Raw genomic sequence first — 19,701 nt, forward strand, 5'->3', positions numbered from 1 at the left:
TGAAGACAAAAAGGGGGTATGAAACAGAAGAAAAAGAAACGCAAAGGGAAACAGTCCATAATGACGCATTGTCCCGCGAAACGACAAAGAAACAAAAACGGGGTATGCCTCTCACCGCCCGTGTCCCGGTCCACAGCGCATCGCACACGAATCGCATGAAATGCTCAATAAAAGGGAAGGCACACACACACGCCAAAGAACGCTCTACTATCACCCAAACACGGGCGCAACGATTCCGCGGACGTCTTATCAAGATCACTCTAGCAACGCGTGTTCCATATATTTAATAAAGCAAACAAACGCGGGCATCGCCCAAGGACGCCGCAAACGCGCCATTCGAAGTCCGCGCCTAACAGGCACTGAATCAAGCCATCATAAAAGGTTCATTAAAAGCAAAAACAAACAAACAAACGTGGTCATCGCTCAAGGACGCCGAAAACTTGCCACGGATATGTTCAGGTAATGAATCAAGCCATCATGAAACGTTCATTAAAAGCAAAAACAAACAAACAAACGTGGTCATCGCTCAAGGACGCCGAAAACTTGCCACGGATATGTTCAGGTAATGAATCAAGCCATCATAAAACGTTCATTAAAAGCAAAAACAAACACACAAACGCGGGCATCGCTCAAGGACGCCGATCATGAAACGTTTATTAAAAGCAAAAACAAGTGAGCACAGGAGCCCTCAAAATCCGTCAATTCATTCCACGAAAACAGAAAAAGGAGAAAAAACAAAGAGAGACAGAAATGGGATCATGACTCAGTACTTATCGCCGACCATTTTCGCGGTCCCAAGGAACGCGCGTACCTAGGTTCACACAGAGGGTTCACAGATCGAGCAGCGCCATCTCACGGGCCAACTCAGGGCCGTGGTGGATGTGTAGATGACGATGGTCTTCCTCTACATGAGCCCCGACCGGCGATGGTGGTATGCCACGGAGAGGCGATGACGGTGGCCTATCTCCATGGCCGCGCCGGTGGAACTGAGGCAGGACTTTACCGTGAACTTGCAAGGCGCCACCATCTTTAGCAAGATCGACCTCATGAAGGCGTACCATCAAATTCCGGTAGCCCCCGACGACGTCAAGAAAACCGCCATCACCACCCCGTTTGGACTGTTTGAGTTCCCGCGCATGCCTTTTGGCCTGCGCAATGCGGCTCAAACATTCCAGCGGTTCATCGACTGCGTCGTGCGCGGTCTGCCGTTCGTCTTCGCCTATATTGATGATCTCCTAGTCGCCAGCGCCACCCCTCAAGAGCATGAACATCACCTCCGTGTCCTGTTCGAACGTCTCGAAGCCCACGGAATAGTTGTCAACTCTCAGAAGTGCGAGTTCGGGGTGCAAACGGTCGAGTTCCTTGGCCACAAGGTAACACCCGAAGGCATCTATCCGCTACCAGAAAAGGTCCAGGCAATTACGACGTTCCCGCAGCCTCACTCACTCCATCAGCTGCGGCGCTTTTTGGGCCTCGTTAACTTCTACAGGCGTTTTATCCCGCGCTGCGCCGAGACCCTTCGTCCACTCGAACAACTCCTTAAGTGCACGAAGTCACCGTCCAGCTCACTTCCTTGGACACCTGAAGTCGACGCAGCCTTTCAGCGAATCAAGACCGCCCTCGCACAGTGCACTATGCTGCACCACCCCAAGCATGACGCCCCCACAGTCCTCATGGTTGACGCATCGGGGACCGCTGTAGGCGCAGTTCTCCAGCAGAGGATCAGTGACGCTTGGCAGCCTACCGCATTTTTCTCCAAAGGCCTGAAGCCCCCCGAAGCCAAATACAGCACCTTCGAACGGGAACTTCTCGCGGCGTACTTGGCCGTTCGCCACTTTCGCCATTTTTTGGAAGGTCGCGCATTTACCATCCTGACGGACCACAAGCCCCTCACGCACGCCTTCCAGTCGGCCAGCAGTCGGTATTCTCCGAGAGAGATTCGCCACCTAGCATTCTTGGCTGAATTTTCGACCGACATCCAGCACGTTAGGGGGTCCCGCAACGGTCCTGCCGACGCCCTCAGTCGCATTTCCTCCATTCCAACAGTCACTGACCCCTCGTCGCCTGACGTCATAGCCGAAGCCCAAGCCCACGACGAGGAGCTCCGCCTTTTGCGCCTCCGCCCGAGCTCCTCGCTGAAGCTGTTGGATTTCCCTGTACCCGGTTCTTCCCGCATCATTTGCTGCGACACCACGACGCCCCGGCCAAGACCCTTCGTACCCGCCCACCTCCGACGGTCACTCTTTGCAGCGCTGCACAATCTGGCCCATCCTGGCATCCGTGCGTCTCAGCGCCTCGTAGCAGACCACTATGTGTGGCCTTCCTTAAACAGCGACGTGCGAACCTGGGCACGTGCCTGCCTACGCTGTCAGCGATCGAAAACTCACCGCCACACTGTGACCCCACTAGGGCGTTTCGCTCTCCCCGACGCCCGCTTCGACATGGTCCACCTGAACATAGTGGGACCGCTGCCCCCGTCCTCCGGCAATCGCTATCTCCTCACCGCCGTGGACCGTTACACTCGATGGCCAGAGGCGTTCCCCATGCCAGACATGTAAGCCGAAACTGTCGCCGCCACCTTCTTGTCTATGTGGATATCGCGTTTTGGCGTACCCTCCCAAATCACAACTGACCGGGGGCGGCAGTTCGAAAGCCAGCTCTTCACCGCTTTCGCTACCCTCCTCGGCACCACCAGGATACGCACAACGTCCTATCATCCTGCTTCTAATGGCATGGTGGAACGTTTACATCGCCACCTCAAAGCCGCGCTCATCGCCCACGAAGACAGAGATCACTGGGTCTCCTATCTCCCTCTCGTCCTCTTGGGTATTCGTGCCGCCCTTAAGCCGGACCTCGGATGCAGTTGCGCCGACCTCGTCTACGGCTGTTCACTCCGCGTCCCCGCAGAGTTCTTTAGCCCGTCGAAACCCGACATATCACCTTCGGCCCCCCTTCAGCGCCGTCATCGCTCTTTCTGCATTGTGCGAGCAACCCCGTCGAGAGCTGCATCCCACCATAGCCCCAACATCCCCCAAGACCGACCTACGGCAACCCACGTGTTCCTGCGGACAGACTCGGTGCGCAAGTCCCTCTCTCCGCCTTACTCCGGACCGCATCCTGTCCTCGCCAGGAACGACAAAACATACCGCATTTTGGTACACGGGAAAGAGGATACCGTCTCGGTCGACCGGCTGAAACCGGCGTACCTCGAAAACCCCGGCATTGTCGCCTCCTTTGCGCCCGGTTCCTCGTCGTCCGTCGCTCCCAACAGCCGCTCCTCTGCACCCGGCCGCTCTAAGCATGTCTCATGGCCGGACAGCCTGGGCTGTCTCCAGCGGGAGGGCCCTGTAGCAGACGACACAGATGGCGTGCGCCGTGCGCAGGCACATCGAGTTTTGCACGCCCCTCGTGTTACGCGCCAGCCTTTGACCATTCTACTCGGCCACCCTGATCGAGTTCAGTTGGCACCCAGCCGGCAATAAAGAACCTTCCGTTGCGGTCCTGTCTCTGACTCAACACTGGTGACCCAAACGTTCGCAACGTCCATGAACTACAACGTAGCACCCGGTGCAGGGCAGCCGTCCGCCGCCCCTGCCACCTCTTCCGCTATCGCCCCACATCCCGAGGGTTCAACTGCTGCATCGACCCCTTCGACAGTGCAGCATCTCGCCGTGCGCCTCCCGTGCTTCTGGCTGCAAAACCCGCAAGTCTGGTTCATGCAAGTGGAGTGCCGGTTCGCGCTGGCTGGCATTACCAACCAAACTACGAAGTACCGCCACGTCGTGAGCGTCCTACCTCAGGATGTCGCCGCCCAGCTGGTCGACCTGCTTGCCACTCCCCCCACGCAGAACCCTTATGACACGCTGCGAACTGCTATTCTCGACCGGACCACAGCCTCCGAACGACAAAAATTGCAACAGCTTTTGACAACCGAAGAGCTGGGCGACAGCCGGCCCAGCCAGCTCCTTCGCCACATGCAGTCGCTCCTTGGTGACAGGGCTCCTTCTTTCGACCCTTCCCTTTTGAAGGAGCTATTCCTCCAACGTCTTCCTGCCAATGTGCAGATGATACTAGCTACAGCTACCAGCCTGCCTCTTCCAGACTTGGCTGCTCATGCGGACAAAATCATGGAGGTTTCTTCCCCACACATCGCCGCCATCCCCGCTGCAGTTGGCGTGCAGCCAGCCCATACCCACTTCGCGCCGGTCCCTTCTGGCGGCGATTCCCTTGGCCACTTGAGGGAAGATTTCAATCGCCTATCGGCCATGGTCGTCTCTGCCCTACAACAACCACAGGCACGCTCGCGGCGCAGAAGCTCCCGGCGCTTCCGTTCCCCCAGCAACAGACCCACTGCCCGCCCACCAAGTCATGCCCGCGACGGTTCCCCTGCTCCTGGCCTTTGTAGGTACCATCGCCGTTTCGGCGCAGAGGCCCGCCACTGCATTCTGCCTTGTACCTGGGAGGGAAACTCTTCCGGAGGCCGCTAACGGCTGCGGCCGTCTCCGTCCCGTTCAGCAGCCGATTATACTTAGTCGTCGACCAGACCTCTCGTACCCGCTTCCTGGTCGACACGGGGGCCGAGGTTAGCGTGCTCCCAGCCTCCGCGGCAGATAAGCGACGCAAGCCCATTTTTCACCTCACGGCTGTGAATAACACGGGAATCCCTGTCTTCCGGCAGCAGTCCGCCACTCTCAATTTGGGACTGAGCCGAAGTTTCGCTTGGTTATTCCAAGTCGCCGCCGTCGACCACGCGATATTGGGCACTGATTTTCTTCAGCATTTTCGCCTAACAGTGGACATGGCACGGAAGCGACTGGTGGACACATCAACAAGCTTGTCTGTGCGCGCCTTTGATGCCCAGAAGACACCCATCAGCACTGCCACGGTGATCGGTGCCTTATCCTCTCCCTTCGCTGCGCTGCTGAAGGATTTTCCTTCATTAACTCAAGCGCCGGATTGGTCGAAGCCCGTGGCCCATGACGTAGTCCATCACATCCACACCTCCGGCGCCCCCGTCTTCGCCCGCCCACGTCGTCTGGCGCCAGAAAAATTGAAGATCGCACGTGCCGAATTCGACCATATGCTTGCAATGGGTGTCGCTCGTCCGTCTTCAAGCAGTTGGTCTTCGGCACTGCATATGGTGCCTAAGAAAACCGGCGACTGGCGCCCTTGCGGCGATTACCGTGCTTTGAATTTAGTCACCATTCCCGACCGCTACCCTCTGCCTCGCCTTCAGGACGATGGTCTTCCTCTACGTGAGCCCCGACCGGCGATGGTGGTGTTGGGAGCTCTAAATAACGACAACCTGTTCGGTTAGTGGCGAGAGCCCAACTGATGGTTTAATGATTGTGCTCGTGAGATGGTGCCTCGCACCAGTAGCGATGTGGATGACCAGACCAGCGATGTGGATGAAGGTGCTGCACTGCTACATGGCCCTCCCCTTAGCGAAGCGGTCGACAGTCATGGGCAAGCGGTGGCAAGGGGAAGGGCCCAGTGGACGTGGCGAGGTGAGCGGGTAGTAACTGAGGTGGCGGGCCTGGGAGACGGTGAGCAGGGAAGCTCGACGGGGGAAACTACTTCTGAGGTGGTTGCAGAAACCGACGCGGAAGAGGAAGGGGAATCTCCGGGCTTCTCCAAGAATGCCGGCTTCAAACGGTCGATGGACACTGTGTCCTGACGGTTTCCGAGCTGAAGCGTGAAGTGCTTCTGAGAGCGCTTGATGACACGGAATGGTCCATCATAGGGATGTTGCAGAGGCTTGCGGGTGCCATCATGCCGGACAAATACATGGGTGGCGGACTCAAGAAGTGGGTGCTGGAAGGAGGGTCGTGTACAAGGTCGCGAAGATTGAGGGCGAAGTTGGGCCATGGTGTTGCGCAAGCGGTCGACGTAGGAGGTCAGGTCAGCGAGGGGAGGATTGGCTGGAGTCGGGAAAAAGTCACCGGGAATACGGAGCGTGGCGCCGTAAACCATTTCCGCCGGCGTGCAGCCCAAATCTTCTTTAACGGTCGCACGAAGCGACAGGAGCACGAGAGGCAGCACTTCGGTCCAGCACGCACTGCCATTGGCCTTGAGGGCGGTCTTGAGACGACGATGAAATCGCTCTACCATGCCGTTCGCCGCAGGATGGTAAGCGGTGGTTCGAGCGCGGTGAGAGCCGAGTATGGTGGTAAGGCGGGCGAAGAGGCCGGACTCGAACTGCCTGCCGCGGTCGGTCGTTATGGTAGCCGGGACGCCAAAGCGGGCGACCCACGTCTGGACGAAGGCTGCAGCTACGGATGAGGCTGTGATGTCAGCAAGTGGGGCGACTTCAGGCCAGCGGGTGAATCTGTCTATGATGGTGAGCAGATAGCGAAAGCCTTGCGAGGGTGGAAGTGGCCCGACAATATCTATGTGAATATGAGAGAAGCGAGAGTCCGGTGCCGGGAACTTTGCAAGTGGAGATGACGTGTGCCGGGATATTTTGGAGCGCTGGCACGGCAGACAGGATTGGACCCAGCGCTTGACGTCGCGGTGCATGTTGGGCCAGACGTAGCGAGCCGATACCAGCTTATGTGTAGCCCGGACGCCGGGATGGGCCGCGCCGTGGAGTTGGTCGAAAATAGCACGGCGGATCGTTTGCGGGAGAAAAGGGCGGGGAGTGCCGGTAGACACGTCACACCGGACGGTTGACGAAGCTCCAGGCAGCGCGACGTTCCTGAGGTCAAGACGTGTTGGCGAGGAGCGGTAAGAGGCCAACTCGGGATCCTGAAGCTGCAGATCGGCGATGACGTCGAGTGACAAGGCGGGGGTGGTAGCGGCGGCGATGTCTACGCGACTGAGAGCGTCGGCAACGGAGTTTTGTAGACCGGAGAGATGGCGTATATCAGTCGAGAACTCCGACACAAAGGCAAGGTGGCGTTGCTCTCGTGTGGTGTAGTTGGCACCGGACGAACGGAAGGCATAGATGAGGGGTTTATGGTCCGTGAAGATGGTAAAGACACGGCCTTCGACAAAGTGCCGGAAGTGTTTGACGCTGAGGTATATGGCGAGCAGTTCGCGTCCAAACGTACTGTAGCGTGTTTCCGCAGGGCGCAATTTGCGTGAAAAGAAACCGATGGGAGTCCAATCATCCGAGTCGTCAGACATCTTCTGCTGGAGCACGGCGCCCACGGCAGTAGCCGAAGCGTCTACCATCATGCAAGTTGGGGCATCTGGGCGAGGATGGGCAAGGAGGGTGGCGTTTGCCAAAGCCTCCTTGATTCTGTCGAATGCAGTGATGGAGTCGGCAGTCCAGGCCAGTGGTTGGGACGCTGGAGACTTGGTGGTGAGGAACTGCTCCAATGGGCGAAGGATCTGAGCGCAATGCGGGATGAAGCGGCGATAAAAATTCGCTAATCCCAGGAATTTGCGGAGCTGGCTTAGAGATGTTGGCCGGGGAAACTCTGCGATTGCCTTGACTTTTGATGGGAGTGGTGTGAGGCCATCCGCAGAAATCCTATGAACCAGAAAGTCCAAGGAGGAGACGCCAAATTCGCTCTTGCTGGCGTTAATAATAATTCCGTACTCGGAGAGACGAGAGAAAAGCTTGTGCAGATGGATGATGTGCTCCTCTTCGGAGTGACTGGCCACGAGGATGTCATCGATGTATGCAAAAACAAATGGCAAACCTCTGGTGACGGAATCTATGAAGCGCTGGAATGATTGAGCGGCATTCCGTAACCCGAAGGGCATCCTTGGGAATTCAAACAAGCCAAACGGTGTTGTTATGGCTGTTTTTGGGATGTCGGCTTCCGCAACGGGTATCTGGTGGTAAGCGCGCACCAAATCAAGCTTCGAGAAAATCGTCGCGCCGTGAAGGAATGCCGTGAAATCATGGACATGAGGGATGGGATACTGATCGGGGATGGTAACCCGATTAAGCGCTCTATAGTCCCCACATGGCCGCCAGTCACCGGTTTTCTTTGGGACCATGTGGAGAGCAGAGGCCCAGCTGCTTGATGATGGACGAATAATGCCCATTTCCAACATGTGGTCAAATTCGTCCTTCGCAATTTTCAGCTTCTCCGGCGGTAGTCTACGGGGGCGGCAGAAGACGGGAGGACCTTTTGTCTCGATGTGGTGGACCACACTGTGCGGGACAGGCTTCGACCAATCTGGTGGGCGCGTGAGTTGAGGGAACTCCTTGAGGACGGCAAGGTAGGGATTACCGTCAGCTTGAAAGATTGACACGCCCAGAGACTGATGGGACGATCGTATGCCGGAGACAGTGAGGCTGGTGGCAGAGTCAATGAGTCGGTGGTTGCGCATATCGACGAGCAGCTGATGGTTATTAAGAAAGTCTGCGCCGAGAATGGGGTGAGAGACAGCCGCAACCAGGAAGAGCCAACGGAACACACGGCGGAGACCCAGGTTCAACGTGAGGGAGCGTTGACCATACACGGGGATCTTAGATCCGTTAACAGCGGTGAGGTGGAAGAGAGGTGGCTGTCGTCGTTCGTTCCCGCTCGCTGGCAATACGCTCACCTCCGCGCCGGTGTCCACAAGGAAGCGGCGGGCTGATGTTTTGTCCCGTATATAAAATAGGCGACTGGACTGGGAGGATGGACCATTGGTCGCCATCAATGGCCCACGGGCGGGTTTCCCTGCTGCCAAGAACATGGTAGTAGGCAATGACGGGCCTCGGCGCCAAACTTGCGATGGTACCAGCAAATCGTCGTCGCCAGGCTTCCGTCGCGGTCTCTGCTATTCGAGCGGCTGGGAGAATAGCGCCGTGGACTCCGACTGAAACGGCGGCGACGGTAGGGTTGACGAGTTTGCTGCGGTGGAGCATGTGATGCTGCAATTAGAGAGGCAAGCGCGCGGAACTCGCGGCAGAGGTCTTCTAATTGCGGAGAGCCAGAAGGGCTTGCCGCTGCAGACGGTGTTGGAAGAACGGGGTGTTGTGGTGCAGCGGTGGCAGCGATGGACGGGGTGGCGACCTCAACAACCGCATCTGCGAGCGTAGCCAGCTGGTCGAGTGACATGTTCGCTGCCGTTGCCAGAACCATTTGAACGTTCTGTGGCAGACGTTGTAAAAATAGTTCACGGAGAAGAACGTCGTCCATGGTAGCGGAATTGTCGCCAAGCAGCTGCCGCATTCGGCGAAGTAGCTGTGTGGGGCGGCGGTCTCCCAGCTCTTCAGCGGATAGCAGTTGTTGAAGGCGGGACCGGCTGGAGGAGGTGGTGCGTTGCAGGAGGGCTTGCTTGAGCTGGTCGTAAGGTGTGGTTGGCGAGGGGTTGGCGAGGACGTCGTACACCTCATCGGCCGCAGTTGGGGTGAGGGCGGAGGTGACGTGGTAAAATTTCGTCAGTTGTGATGTTACGCCAGCGAGATGAAATTGCGCCTCCGCTTGGATAAACCACACGGCCGGGTTGCGGTCAAAAAATTGTGGTAACTTGACAGCCACTGCCGATAAGGATGGGTTCGATGGAGGCGGCGGGTGGGCTTGATGGTCGACGGACATGGCGGTTAAGGACGATGTTCGATCCTTACGTTCGACGTTCGGGTCACCAATGTTGGGAGCTCTAAATAACGACAACCTGTTCGGTTAGTGGCGAGAGCCCAACTGATGGTTTAATGATTGTGCTCGTGAGATGGTGCCTCGCACCAGTAGCGATGTGGATGACCAGACCAGCGATGTGGATGAAGGTGCTGCACTGCTACAGTGGTATGCCACGGAGAGGCGATGACGGTGGCCTATCTCCATGGCCGCGCCGGTGGAACTGAGGCAGGCGCTTCAGGCGCGTGGCCATCTTCGTCATTGTCCACGGCCCGCTACAGATGGAACGACCCAGTGTATGTAGCATCGCCAAAAGCACGTACCCGTCTATGTTCGAACCTCTGCCCCCAGATGGCACTCAGCCGACACCGCCCACGCGTCCTCCCATTGGCGCGCTCCGGGTGGGCTGGGCGCGCGAGGGAGAGGGAAAATCTCAGGCCAGCTCTCTAGTCCATGCGTGGCGTTGGCAGCTCTCCACAGCTCCCCATAGGGCCCATAGTATAGCTAAATTCAGACAACACTGGGCACACGACCAATGAGAGTGCAGCGATTGCTTCCTCAATCCTCCAATCAGAAGTCTTTCCGTCCGGCTCGCAGCCCGACCGGTTCTGGCTGTTGTTGACTTCTGCTTTCCATACTGGCCTGTACCGGCTACCCTTCACCTCTAAGTCTACTAGCTTTCATGCACGTCGTAAAGTTATTCCGTCATTCCCAAACAACTGTGAAAAGTGTCGTAATGAACAAATTTATTTATACTAACACAATCGGCAGGTTGACACATATACATGCACTGAGCGTACTGAGTCCATTGCGTAGCGCTTCCTAGCACACTGGAACACAGTTCAAACTTGCAAAACACGCATATCGACACAGCTTATTCCCAGCAACGAACAACTGTCACATACTTGCGCACAATCGTTTGATCATCATGTCCTTGCCTGCTACACGTCAAACAGAAAATGCTGCTTCATGAACCGTATTTTCTTGTCACCGCTATGCAGATCTGATGGCGCTCGAACATGTTCATCGAGCCAGAATTCACGACAACACTTCAGTTTGAAATCCGATTGGCTCTTCGTAGACCGATGCTTGTGGCGAGAAACACTACAACACGATCAAAGGCACCATAATACACGGATAAAACGGCGATCGGCGAACGCACTTGCCTCCCAACGAAAGACACCGCCAACGCGGCGCCCACCGTTCAGATTTCAAATGAAACCGCCGAAGGAGAACGCAGCACGCAGGCGAGGAAACGCGAAGTGCCGTTTTCAAATTCTGGCAACCAATCCGGACACGCTTGTGGCGTCCGACCAATGGAGAGGCACGGATTGCTCCGTGCGCAGTAACACGCATTTTGATACAGATTTTGCGAGAGCTGTGGGGGGCTGGCGTTGGTGTGGGCAAAACACGCTGAACGCAACGTGCGAATGCTTTCCGTTAGTGCGACATCGGCCGTGCTGGACAATTCCCCAGGGCTTTCAACTGTCTCTATCTGTAATGTCCGACTACTTTAGAGCTCTGACGGAAGCAGTCTTTTTTTCAACGGTATACATCATGACTAAAAAGCGGTTCTTCAGGCACTAACAGGGGGCACGCTTGACCGCATAGCACGCAGTATGCCAATCATCATCGCGGATGAGATCGCTCCGTCTCCCGGTAAGCTGAGGAAGGGGGCACACACCTTTTTGTGTATCAAGTTTCCTTTCAATCGGGAGATAAAACGATACGATTCTGAAGGTTGGTTAGCCTAGAACGATTTATGCGACGAAGAGCGCTACCTGTTAGTGCCTAACAATCCATTCTCTAATCATGACGACCCCTTTGCGCTGCACATCGAAGACTGAACAGCCCACTCACAAAACATTTCGCCAACAACAAAAGCTAGCATTGTAGTTTATCCAAAATTTTCGGCGAGCCAGCTCACTCGTGATACTGTACAAGCGAACAAGTCACTGAAAGCATACAATTACATCTCAAGCGAGCTATTTGATTGGGCCGCTTCTGAAAATAGCGCTACTTTGGTACCTCCATCAATTTATGTTGCAGTCGTTTATTTATGCACACGTTTCATGAGGGAATGTCAAATGCGCTGCCATCCTGCATCCAGAGTGTGCATCGTCAAAACATAAGTTATGCCGTCACAGTGAGTATCAGACGAGCCACATGAATCGTGGGTTTGTCTCGACAGTGTCGCCGGTCAAGTGCGTATGGTCATTACACGTGCAAGGCAGGGCGTAGCAGGCGCGCAACGTTCTGCTCCTCATGCGCTGCTGTTTTGCTTGAGCCAGAACCTTGACGGCACGTAATCGACGTCAAGTAGATCACTTGACGGAAGGCCTAAAATCGCATAGGCTGCGTTACAACGCGTACATGTCTTCACGTATTAACGGTTCGGTTCAGTTCAGTTCCAAATTAAGGCTCACGATGGAATTTTCGTCAAGGGAACCTACCGTTTTGAAAATGCATATTCCATGGTCTTTCTCTGGCGTAAAAATATTTCCGTTTCAACAGCAGCCATTAAACGTGTTCTTCGCTTTGCGTCGCGCGGAATCTGATGAAAATTGATTTCGCCACCCTTTTCTCCGGATCTGCATCCAACAAATACACAGCTTTGCGGCTAGGCCATTTTTCATGAAAACAGCGGCCACTCCAATTGAAAACAGCATATTTAGCCCGCTCCGACTGGACGCCCTGTCTTCCGCAGCGCCACCGCTAGTGTGTGACGTCAGGCGCGGAAATTGGTCTAGAGTGACTTTTAAAGTCAACTGGCTCGTTATCCTCGCTTCTCCCCAAGAGAAGAAGTGCCACCACCTATAGGAGCATATGTTTGTTTGTTAAAGTTCCCACTGACGTATCTCAAATGAGTGTGTGTGATTGGGTTGCGTATGTGTGCGTGTGCTGGTGTATCAGGTCTTCAACCGAAAAGCTAGCGCTTGCAGTTCTACAGCGGCAGCTGTTAATGACACACTTCGTCTTCACGCGTCCGCGTCCACGATGACATAAAAGCCCCCTCTCTGCGTTCGTGCGTGTGCTGTGGTCTGTTTCTTCTTCAGTTTGTGGAATGTGTTGTCAAGGCGCTGAAATTGTCTAGTCAGAATGGGAAGAACAAGCTCAAGTGTAAGCGAACGCAGTTTCCGATGGGACAGGCAAATGCGATAACGATACACAAATCTAAAGACGGCAGGGATTTCCCTACACCCCTCCTCCCCCAGGGGGTGTGTACACCTTCCCTGCATTTTTGCAACCCCCCCCCCCTGAAATTTCTCAGGTGACCTCAACCAGCTGGCCACCAACACGTTCTGGTAGTGAGTCCGGCGCAGCGAATTACATCCTGTACTGTCAAACTTGGGCTGTATGAGCAGAGACATGCAGATGATCGTACCATGCATTTGTCCAAAATCATTTGAAAGTGACTGTTCAATGCATATATTGCGCGCATATACGAGCAAAAATGCGTGCGGGCACGCAAACTCAAAGCGTGGATCATCAAGAACCACTTGCGCCCAACTCAATCTCAATCAAGCGCCCAACGAGGTATTCTGTTTTTTTTTTCGTCTAAGGTTTTCACCGTTGGTTGCTAGGTATTCATTGAACTTCGTGAGACAAGGCGCTAGTCTTTCTTCTTTGTCGGTCGCGTGATTATGCATCTTAATATTGAAATTCCGTTCATAATGAATCTGTATTCTAATGTACTGTGTTATTCTAACGTAATAACAAGTACAAATAAAATGGGAAAGCTCTCCAGATATGTCAGCATTGTGCCACGATTATTTCCGTGTCTAAGAAAAATTCCGCAAGTGGAACCTTCACCAAGCATCCCCCCCCCCCTTGAAAGCTCGGCACCCCCCCAGGCAGTGAATTTCTGGGGAAATCACGGAAAGACGAGACGTGTACAGGCAAGTCGTCTACGAATGCTCCAAAACGCAACAGAAGCTGGTCTACATCGCACTCAGTGGAGCAATCGACATCTCCGGGTTGTACTTGATTAATCCCGATAATGACTTCGAGTTCTATCACGACAAACCCAGACTGAGGATTGTCGGACGAGTTGCATCGGTTGAAGGAACACCACTTGGAAACCGCAACTTCGGTCTGTATCAGCCAACTGAAGCCACGCTCGGTCTCCCTCGCAACTTTCAATGCGAAATCGATCGGTGCACATGCAGCCGATGTACAGGGTGGTCCACCAACCGTGATAGAAATTCATAGTAAATAACGTAGGCAACGGAGAGACATACGGTCATGGGATTTTTTTTCTGGCGACACTTGCCACATACTGGTACAGGTCCCTACAAAAGTTTACGGAACACCCGAGTGGTGTAATTTCCCCTCGGCACGACACCCTAGTGGCAGGCGGAAGCGGGCTTGTTCACTCGTTCAGAGGGGTGGAGGAGTGCGCCAGCAGCGACACCAATGGACCATTTCCATATTCGCGTCGCCCCTGGCGACGGAATGTCGAACGTCGTATCTTTCCCCCAATAATGGTGAAGCGCTTTTCGGACTAGCACGTTGTGTGGGAAAGTAGCAAGAGAAGATTGGTAGAAAAATGCGGAAGAGTGAAAGCGCATTGTACTCGCTACCAGACCTCAAACGTCCGCGTAACCTTGAAACCGATTATCTCCATACAATGACAATCTCCCGCAGGTGGGTCCATAGCGATGTTTTCCACTCAAAGATGTCGGACTCAAGGGCTGGGCATGCGCATTGTCGGAAATGGTCCATTCAAACCACGTTTGGAGCACATTCAAGCGATAGCGAAACTACCGCTGTGTGTCGCTCCCAGCGCACTCACTCCAGAGCCGTTTATAGCAAGAGTTTGGCCATTAGGAGGAGCCTAACTTAAAGCGCGTCATGCGACGTCACATCTGAACGACCTCCCTCGTCGTACTCTATTGTTATCCAGTCGTCAACCGGTCGCCGACGCCATATTGATACTGATCGTTGTTTACAATCCAAAGAGAGAAGACACGTGCTTATTTCGCCCTCTGAAAGCCCTTGGTCATTGAACTCCTTCAGTTTGGACCCCCCCCCCCCCCTTATCACAGGCGGCCGTGGGTCATAAGCCGCTTATTCCTGTAGATTACATTCAGCGCGACCACGAAGCTGTCGACCAGCTGTCGGACAGCATCAATATGGCGCGAACTAGATTGCTGATAAGCGGATTACGCTTGGATTCAGGCTTTCTGGGCGGCGCAACGACGTCTCTGACGTCAAAATAGGCTCCACCCATAAGGCGACAAAAGATCAGCGAATGGCCAAAGTCTCCCCATAAATGGCTCTGACTCACTCGCCCCTCTGAAAGAGTAGACGAGCCCGTTTCCGCTCGCCGGTAGGCTGTCGCACCGAGGAGGAAATACAATGCCCGCATGTTCCGCAAACTTCTGTCGGGACCTGTACCATTTTTATTTCTTTCCAATTGATGGAAATTTAATTCGTGGAATTGAACTCCCAAATTTCCCAAGTCAACCTAACGTTTTCTTCGCGGAAGTGGGTTCCTCGTGGCCATTTTACTCACCTATAGGATAGGTATAGCGCCTACAACACAATGACAATTGCTGAAATAAATTCACCTTGTATACCCCCTGATGCTTGTATACCATGATCACGTCATCCGGTTGGCGTCCATACTCTGCCTCTCCGAAACGGATGGATCCGGATCAGCCACTCACAATTAAAGAGGCTCTATAGGGCTTGGTGTTTGTCGTCTCAGAGGCTACTGGACGCAGGTAAATTCTGTACCCAATGCTCATTATTTCGAATACACTCGCAGTGCAACGCAGGAAGAATAACAAGTGCGCACTATGTCGCAGTGCGCGCTGATTGTGAGGTATGTGTAATGAGGAGTTTCACGTCAAAATAACCAATGAATACGGCATAATGACGTAATGTCCGATCTGCCAATGAAGATCACAAATGGATTCTTTTCAGGGATTGTCTCACTGGAAACCGTATTTTTTGTCTGGAATATCATTGTGGAGCATACAATACAAGAGATGAACTTCATAATCACACAACGGCGCTATTATAACCGTCCCAGCATTGCTCTAGCTTCTGTTGCGTACGCATCTGCAGTCTCATCCATACTGCACAGGCTGCAGTTGGCAGGGCCTAGGGCTTCTCGCGGTGACTGTGTAGTCTCCGTTTCATAAAGTTTCGTTTTCGAGCGTTGGCTATAATTTGTGTGTTTGATCACGTTGATGCGCTGATTATGTTCCTGTTTCCTTGTACGGCGGTATTAGCGAAAGCTTCCGCGCTACTAAAGAGTCTGCCTGTGATGTGCACCCGGGCGAGATGTATTCCTACGCATCACAGCCAAGTCGGAGCTCCCTTCATACCGCGTTGATTGGACAAAGAAATGCGGCGAGGAGCAGTTTCCGCAACATATTTCCTTTGACAACTGGATACGCTGGCTTGACGTACACTTTCCGCTGATTCGGAGAACGGAAAGAAGAACCTCCAAATTGGCATCTTTATTCACTGTTTACTAAACAAACGGTACAATGGGGTGAGTCTCGTTCCTTTTGCATTGTTGTCAGGGTCATGGAATCTTTCATATCGCGGAGAGAAATTTTTGCACTTTACTGCCCCTGTAAGGGTTTCAAGTTCGTTTGTGGGGCACGGCGCAAAGTCACCAACCGAAGTGCCGGCGTAGCCATCTACCGACGGGATTGAGTCAAAGCCACGCCGGTTGCCCTATTCGGCTCCGATGATGACATCGGTGAAATCTGCGGTGTCCAATTCGACAGTGGACTCCTGATTGCCGCAGTCTAAACTTCTCACCCAGAGCAACAGAGACATAGGTTCTGAACTTCATTGTTTCCGCAGTCACAGTACATCGACACAAATCAGTTATTTTGCTGGGTGATTTCAACGTGGATACGACTAGTCCACATTCCCAACCGAGCTTGCCAACCAGATGGCATTGTATCTGTGCAACAAACTGACAGAACCCACCACAAACTACAATTCGTGCATCGACCTGGTCTTCGAGAATCGAACATTGGTGCAAGAAGTGTTTACTCTCACGTCGCATTTCTCAGATCACAAAGCCGTCACCGTAACGCTACGTGAGGGACGATTAACTAAAATATACTCAGTAGCATGCTCTGTTGTAAAATATTTATATTAAAATCTATCACAATTTGCTAACAATGTAGCGACAGAAGTGTCTACACTACCCCTCAGCAGCTGCCGCTGCTAATTCGTGTTAAATCCAAGCGTTAACCGTCCCTCAAATTTTTTCTTACTGCTCCGTCAATGTCAACCATGCCATTTTTTTTCTTACCATTTTTCTTACGAGCGCATTAGTCCCGTTGCTTTGAAACAGAGCGTTAGGGAGGGGGATATACGAGGGTGGTTCCATAAGTTTCCGGCCCGAGCGACTTCTAATAGTCATAGAGACGAAACAAGTGTATCACTTTTTGACATAGTCACCCGTAACTTCGATGCAGTTTTCACACCTTTCAACCAGCATTCTTATGCCCTTGAGAAAATAGTCCGAAGTTTTGTCCGCAAAATGCTGGACAACTGCCTCTTGCACCTCACTATCGCTTTGAAATTTCCGTCCTCTGCGATCCCTCTTCAAGTTTGAGAACAGGAAGTAGTCACTCGGTGCCAAGTCTGGACTGTAGGGTGGGTGGTGGATTTCTTCGAAGCCGCACTCCTTCAGTGCAGCCTTGGAAACAGAAGCCGTGTGGACAGGGGCATTGTCCTGGAACAACCGGACACCTCGACTCAACCTCCCGCGCCTCTTTTCCTTGATGGCGTCTCGCAGTCGGTGCAGGAGTGAAGCATAATAAGTCGCAATCACTGTGGTGTTCCTTTCTTTGAAGTCGATGAGGAGGATACCGTGACAATCCCAAAATATTGTTGCCATCATCTTCTTTGTGGATTGTGTGACCTTGGCTTTTCTGGGGGTGCTTCTCCTGGTTTGCGCCATTCCATCGACTCCTTTTTCGAAAGCGGATCATAGTAGAGCACCATAGTCTCATCCCCTGTAACAATTGACTTCAACATTTCTTCCTCGTTCTCTTGACAGAGCTCCAAAAACTCTTTGGCACAGACGACGCGCTGTTGCTTTTGAACTGACGAGAAAAGCCGTGGCACCCATCTCGCACTGACCTTTTTCATGTGAAGGCCCTCGCCGATGATGCGAAAAACGGTTGTTTTGTAAAGCCCCAGCCTTTCTGAGATTTCCTTCACCTTCAGACACCTGTCGCTCAGCACTTCCTCCTCGGCAAGAGACAAATTTTCTTGTGTCACCACTTCCACTGGACGACCATCCCGTGGATCATCTTCAATGGACTCTCGCCCCAGTCGAAACTGCTTAGCCCAGTCTTTTACCGTTGTGTACGACGGAGAGGCTTCCCTGTACACGTTGTCCAGTCGCGCTCTAATATCTTTAGGCGAAAGTCCCTCTTTTGTCAAGAATTTTATCACAGCGCGTTACTCGATTTTTTTCCATTTTAACTGAAGAGTGCACCCTGGCTGTTTGAAATGCCGCTCTCCAGCCGACAAAAGCATGGAGAGGGTTGAGGGTGGTGCTCCGCCCTCCAACAGATGGCGCCACGCGTCCTTAATCGCATTTTCAAATTCGCGCGCATTTTCTACCTCGGGTCGGAAACCTATGGAACCACCCTCGTATGTATTAGGACGCAAAAGAAATGGGAAAGAAGACAAGGAAAAGCCAGCCAAACGGTGTAAATAATTAGAAGAAAAACACGGAAAAGAAAAAAAAAACGAAGGCGAAAGAAGGGCGAGAGAGAGACAAAAAATAATGGGAAAGAAAAGAAACAGATGAGAGTTAGAACTTGATATGCAAATGTGCCAGTTCGCAACAGAAGCTTGGGCTTCTGAACCAGAATAAGGCCCGTCGAAAACTAAATATATATATATATATAAGCAGGAAAGAGGGCTCCGATATGTCTGCGATTCCCAAACAAACATTCTGCCGGAAAGCCGTCTTATACTGTTTTATGCGAATACAAAACTGGCGAAATTCCTTCACGTTGCGATGACGCCAGGAAGGCGGTATGGTGGTAACACGCGAGGCATGACGTGACACCCGTTGAATTGGATTTCAATCCTTTCAATTCCGCCGGGCGGTTTAACTCGGGTTTCAATTTCGATGGCCGTGTTTGCGACTGCAACTATGCTTCGCAAGCCATCGACGCATGTGATACGTGCGAGCATCGAAGCAGGTGCAGACTGTTCGCCTTGAAAAAAGGTATATGTTAGTTAGAGTGCCTTCTACTATATACGCCAGTCTAGTGCGTATACGTATGAAAAGGCTTCACCTGGTACGCGATATGAAAGATTTGACGCTTTGTAAGCTGTCTCAACGCAACTTCGAGGCAGTATAGGTACGCGAAATTTGCTGATATATCGAATGTGTACGTATTCTTGCACATCTGAGTTTTCAGTTCGTGCTACAGATAAGTGAGATACGGCAGCTGCCATACGCTCCCCTAAGGGAAGGGGGGGGGGGGGTGATGACAGGATCGGCTCGGCGTTGTTGGCCACACAGAAGTGGGCGTCGTCACGACTATAGCAAAAAGAAAAAGAAAGAAAGAGCGGTGCAGGATAGAGGATGAAGGGTGGAGGTGCGTAGCGGGAGCATGCGTTCGTCGGGGACAGCAAAGTGTTAGGTGGGTCGCTGACTGCGCTGAGACCTGCCTTTTGCAAAATAAAGTTTCTTGCTTTAGTGGAACTTCCGGAGATTGCGTTCCCCGAAGGGAACCCAAGGAAATTGTTGGTGCACTGTGAGCCAAGGAAATGGCTCACAGTGCTGCTTTAACAGTACTGACTCACCCCGTCGTTTGTGTCTCGCAGCCTTGTGCCATCCAGCCACCACATAATCTGTGCAGACGGTCTTGAGCCTGTTACTTCGCATTCCACCTGGGCGGATACGTCAGCGGAGATGGGACCACGCTGACCTTTGATCGTCACCTTCACTGGACGAACTGCGCAAATGAGATCACACAGGATGATTTTAAAAAAGAAAAAAAAATATGTAGAAATATATACTCTTCTGAGCCTCGTGAGCTCCTTCCTTTAGGCTGCGTTCAAAGGGCCAATTTTCTGCACCAACACGAACCAACGTCTTGTGACGGCGTCTTGGTGGCGTTAGTAAAAAAAAAAAAAAAAATCCCGAGGACCCCTGTAGGACCTGAACCCA

At 53.0% G+C, this 19,701-nt stretch overlaps 2 protein-coding genes across 2 annotated transcripts in view; both read right to left on the reverse strand.

The window, feature by feature from the left end:
* The window catches only part of LOC135378256 (synaptogenesis protein syg-2-like), a 637,949-nt gene that overhangs the window by 122,185 nt on the left and 496,063 nt on the right, over positions 1–19,701 (reverse strand). Inside the window, exon 7 of the mRNA XM_064611235.1 lies at positions 19,335–19,486. Within this exon, the coding sequence (XP_064467305.1) occupies positions 19,335–19,486 (152 nt within the window). The remainder of the gene's footprint in view (positions 1–19,334; positions 19,487–19,701) is intronic.
* LOC135398971 (uncharacterized) lies at positions 8,507–9,676 on the reverse strand. Its single transcript, XM_064630573.1, has one exon. It carries the CDS (start codon positions 9,483–9,485, stop codon positions 8,601–8,603), a length of 885 nt encoding a protein of 294 aa, XP_064486643.1. The 5' UTR covers positions 9,486–9,676; the 3' UTR covers positions 8,507–8,600.

This window comes from Ornithodoros turicata, chromosome 1 (assembly GCF_037126465.1).
Source record: "Ornithodoros turicata isolate Travis chromosome 1, ASM3712646v1, whole genome shotgun sequence".
NCBI lineage: Eukaryota > Metazoa > Arthropoda > Arachnida > Ixodida > Argasidae > Ornithodoros > Ornithodoros turicata.

Bases quoted from the DNA above. Each gene is read 5' to 3' on its own strand.
- LOC135398971 (XM_064630573.1), bottom strand. From the start codon at position 9,485: ATGTCCGTCGACCATCAAGCCCACCCGCCGCCTCCATCGAACCCATCC.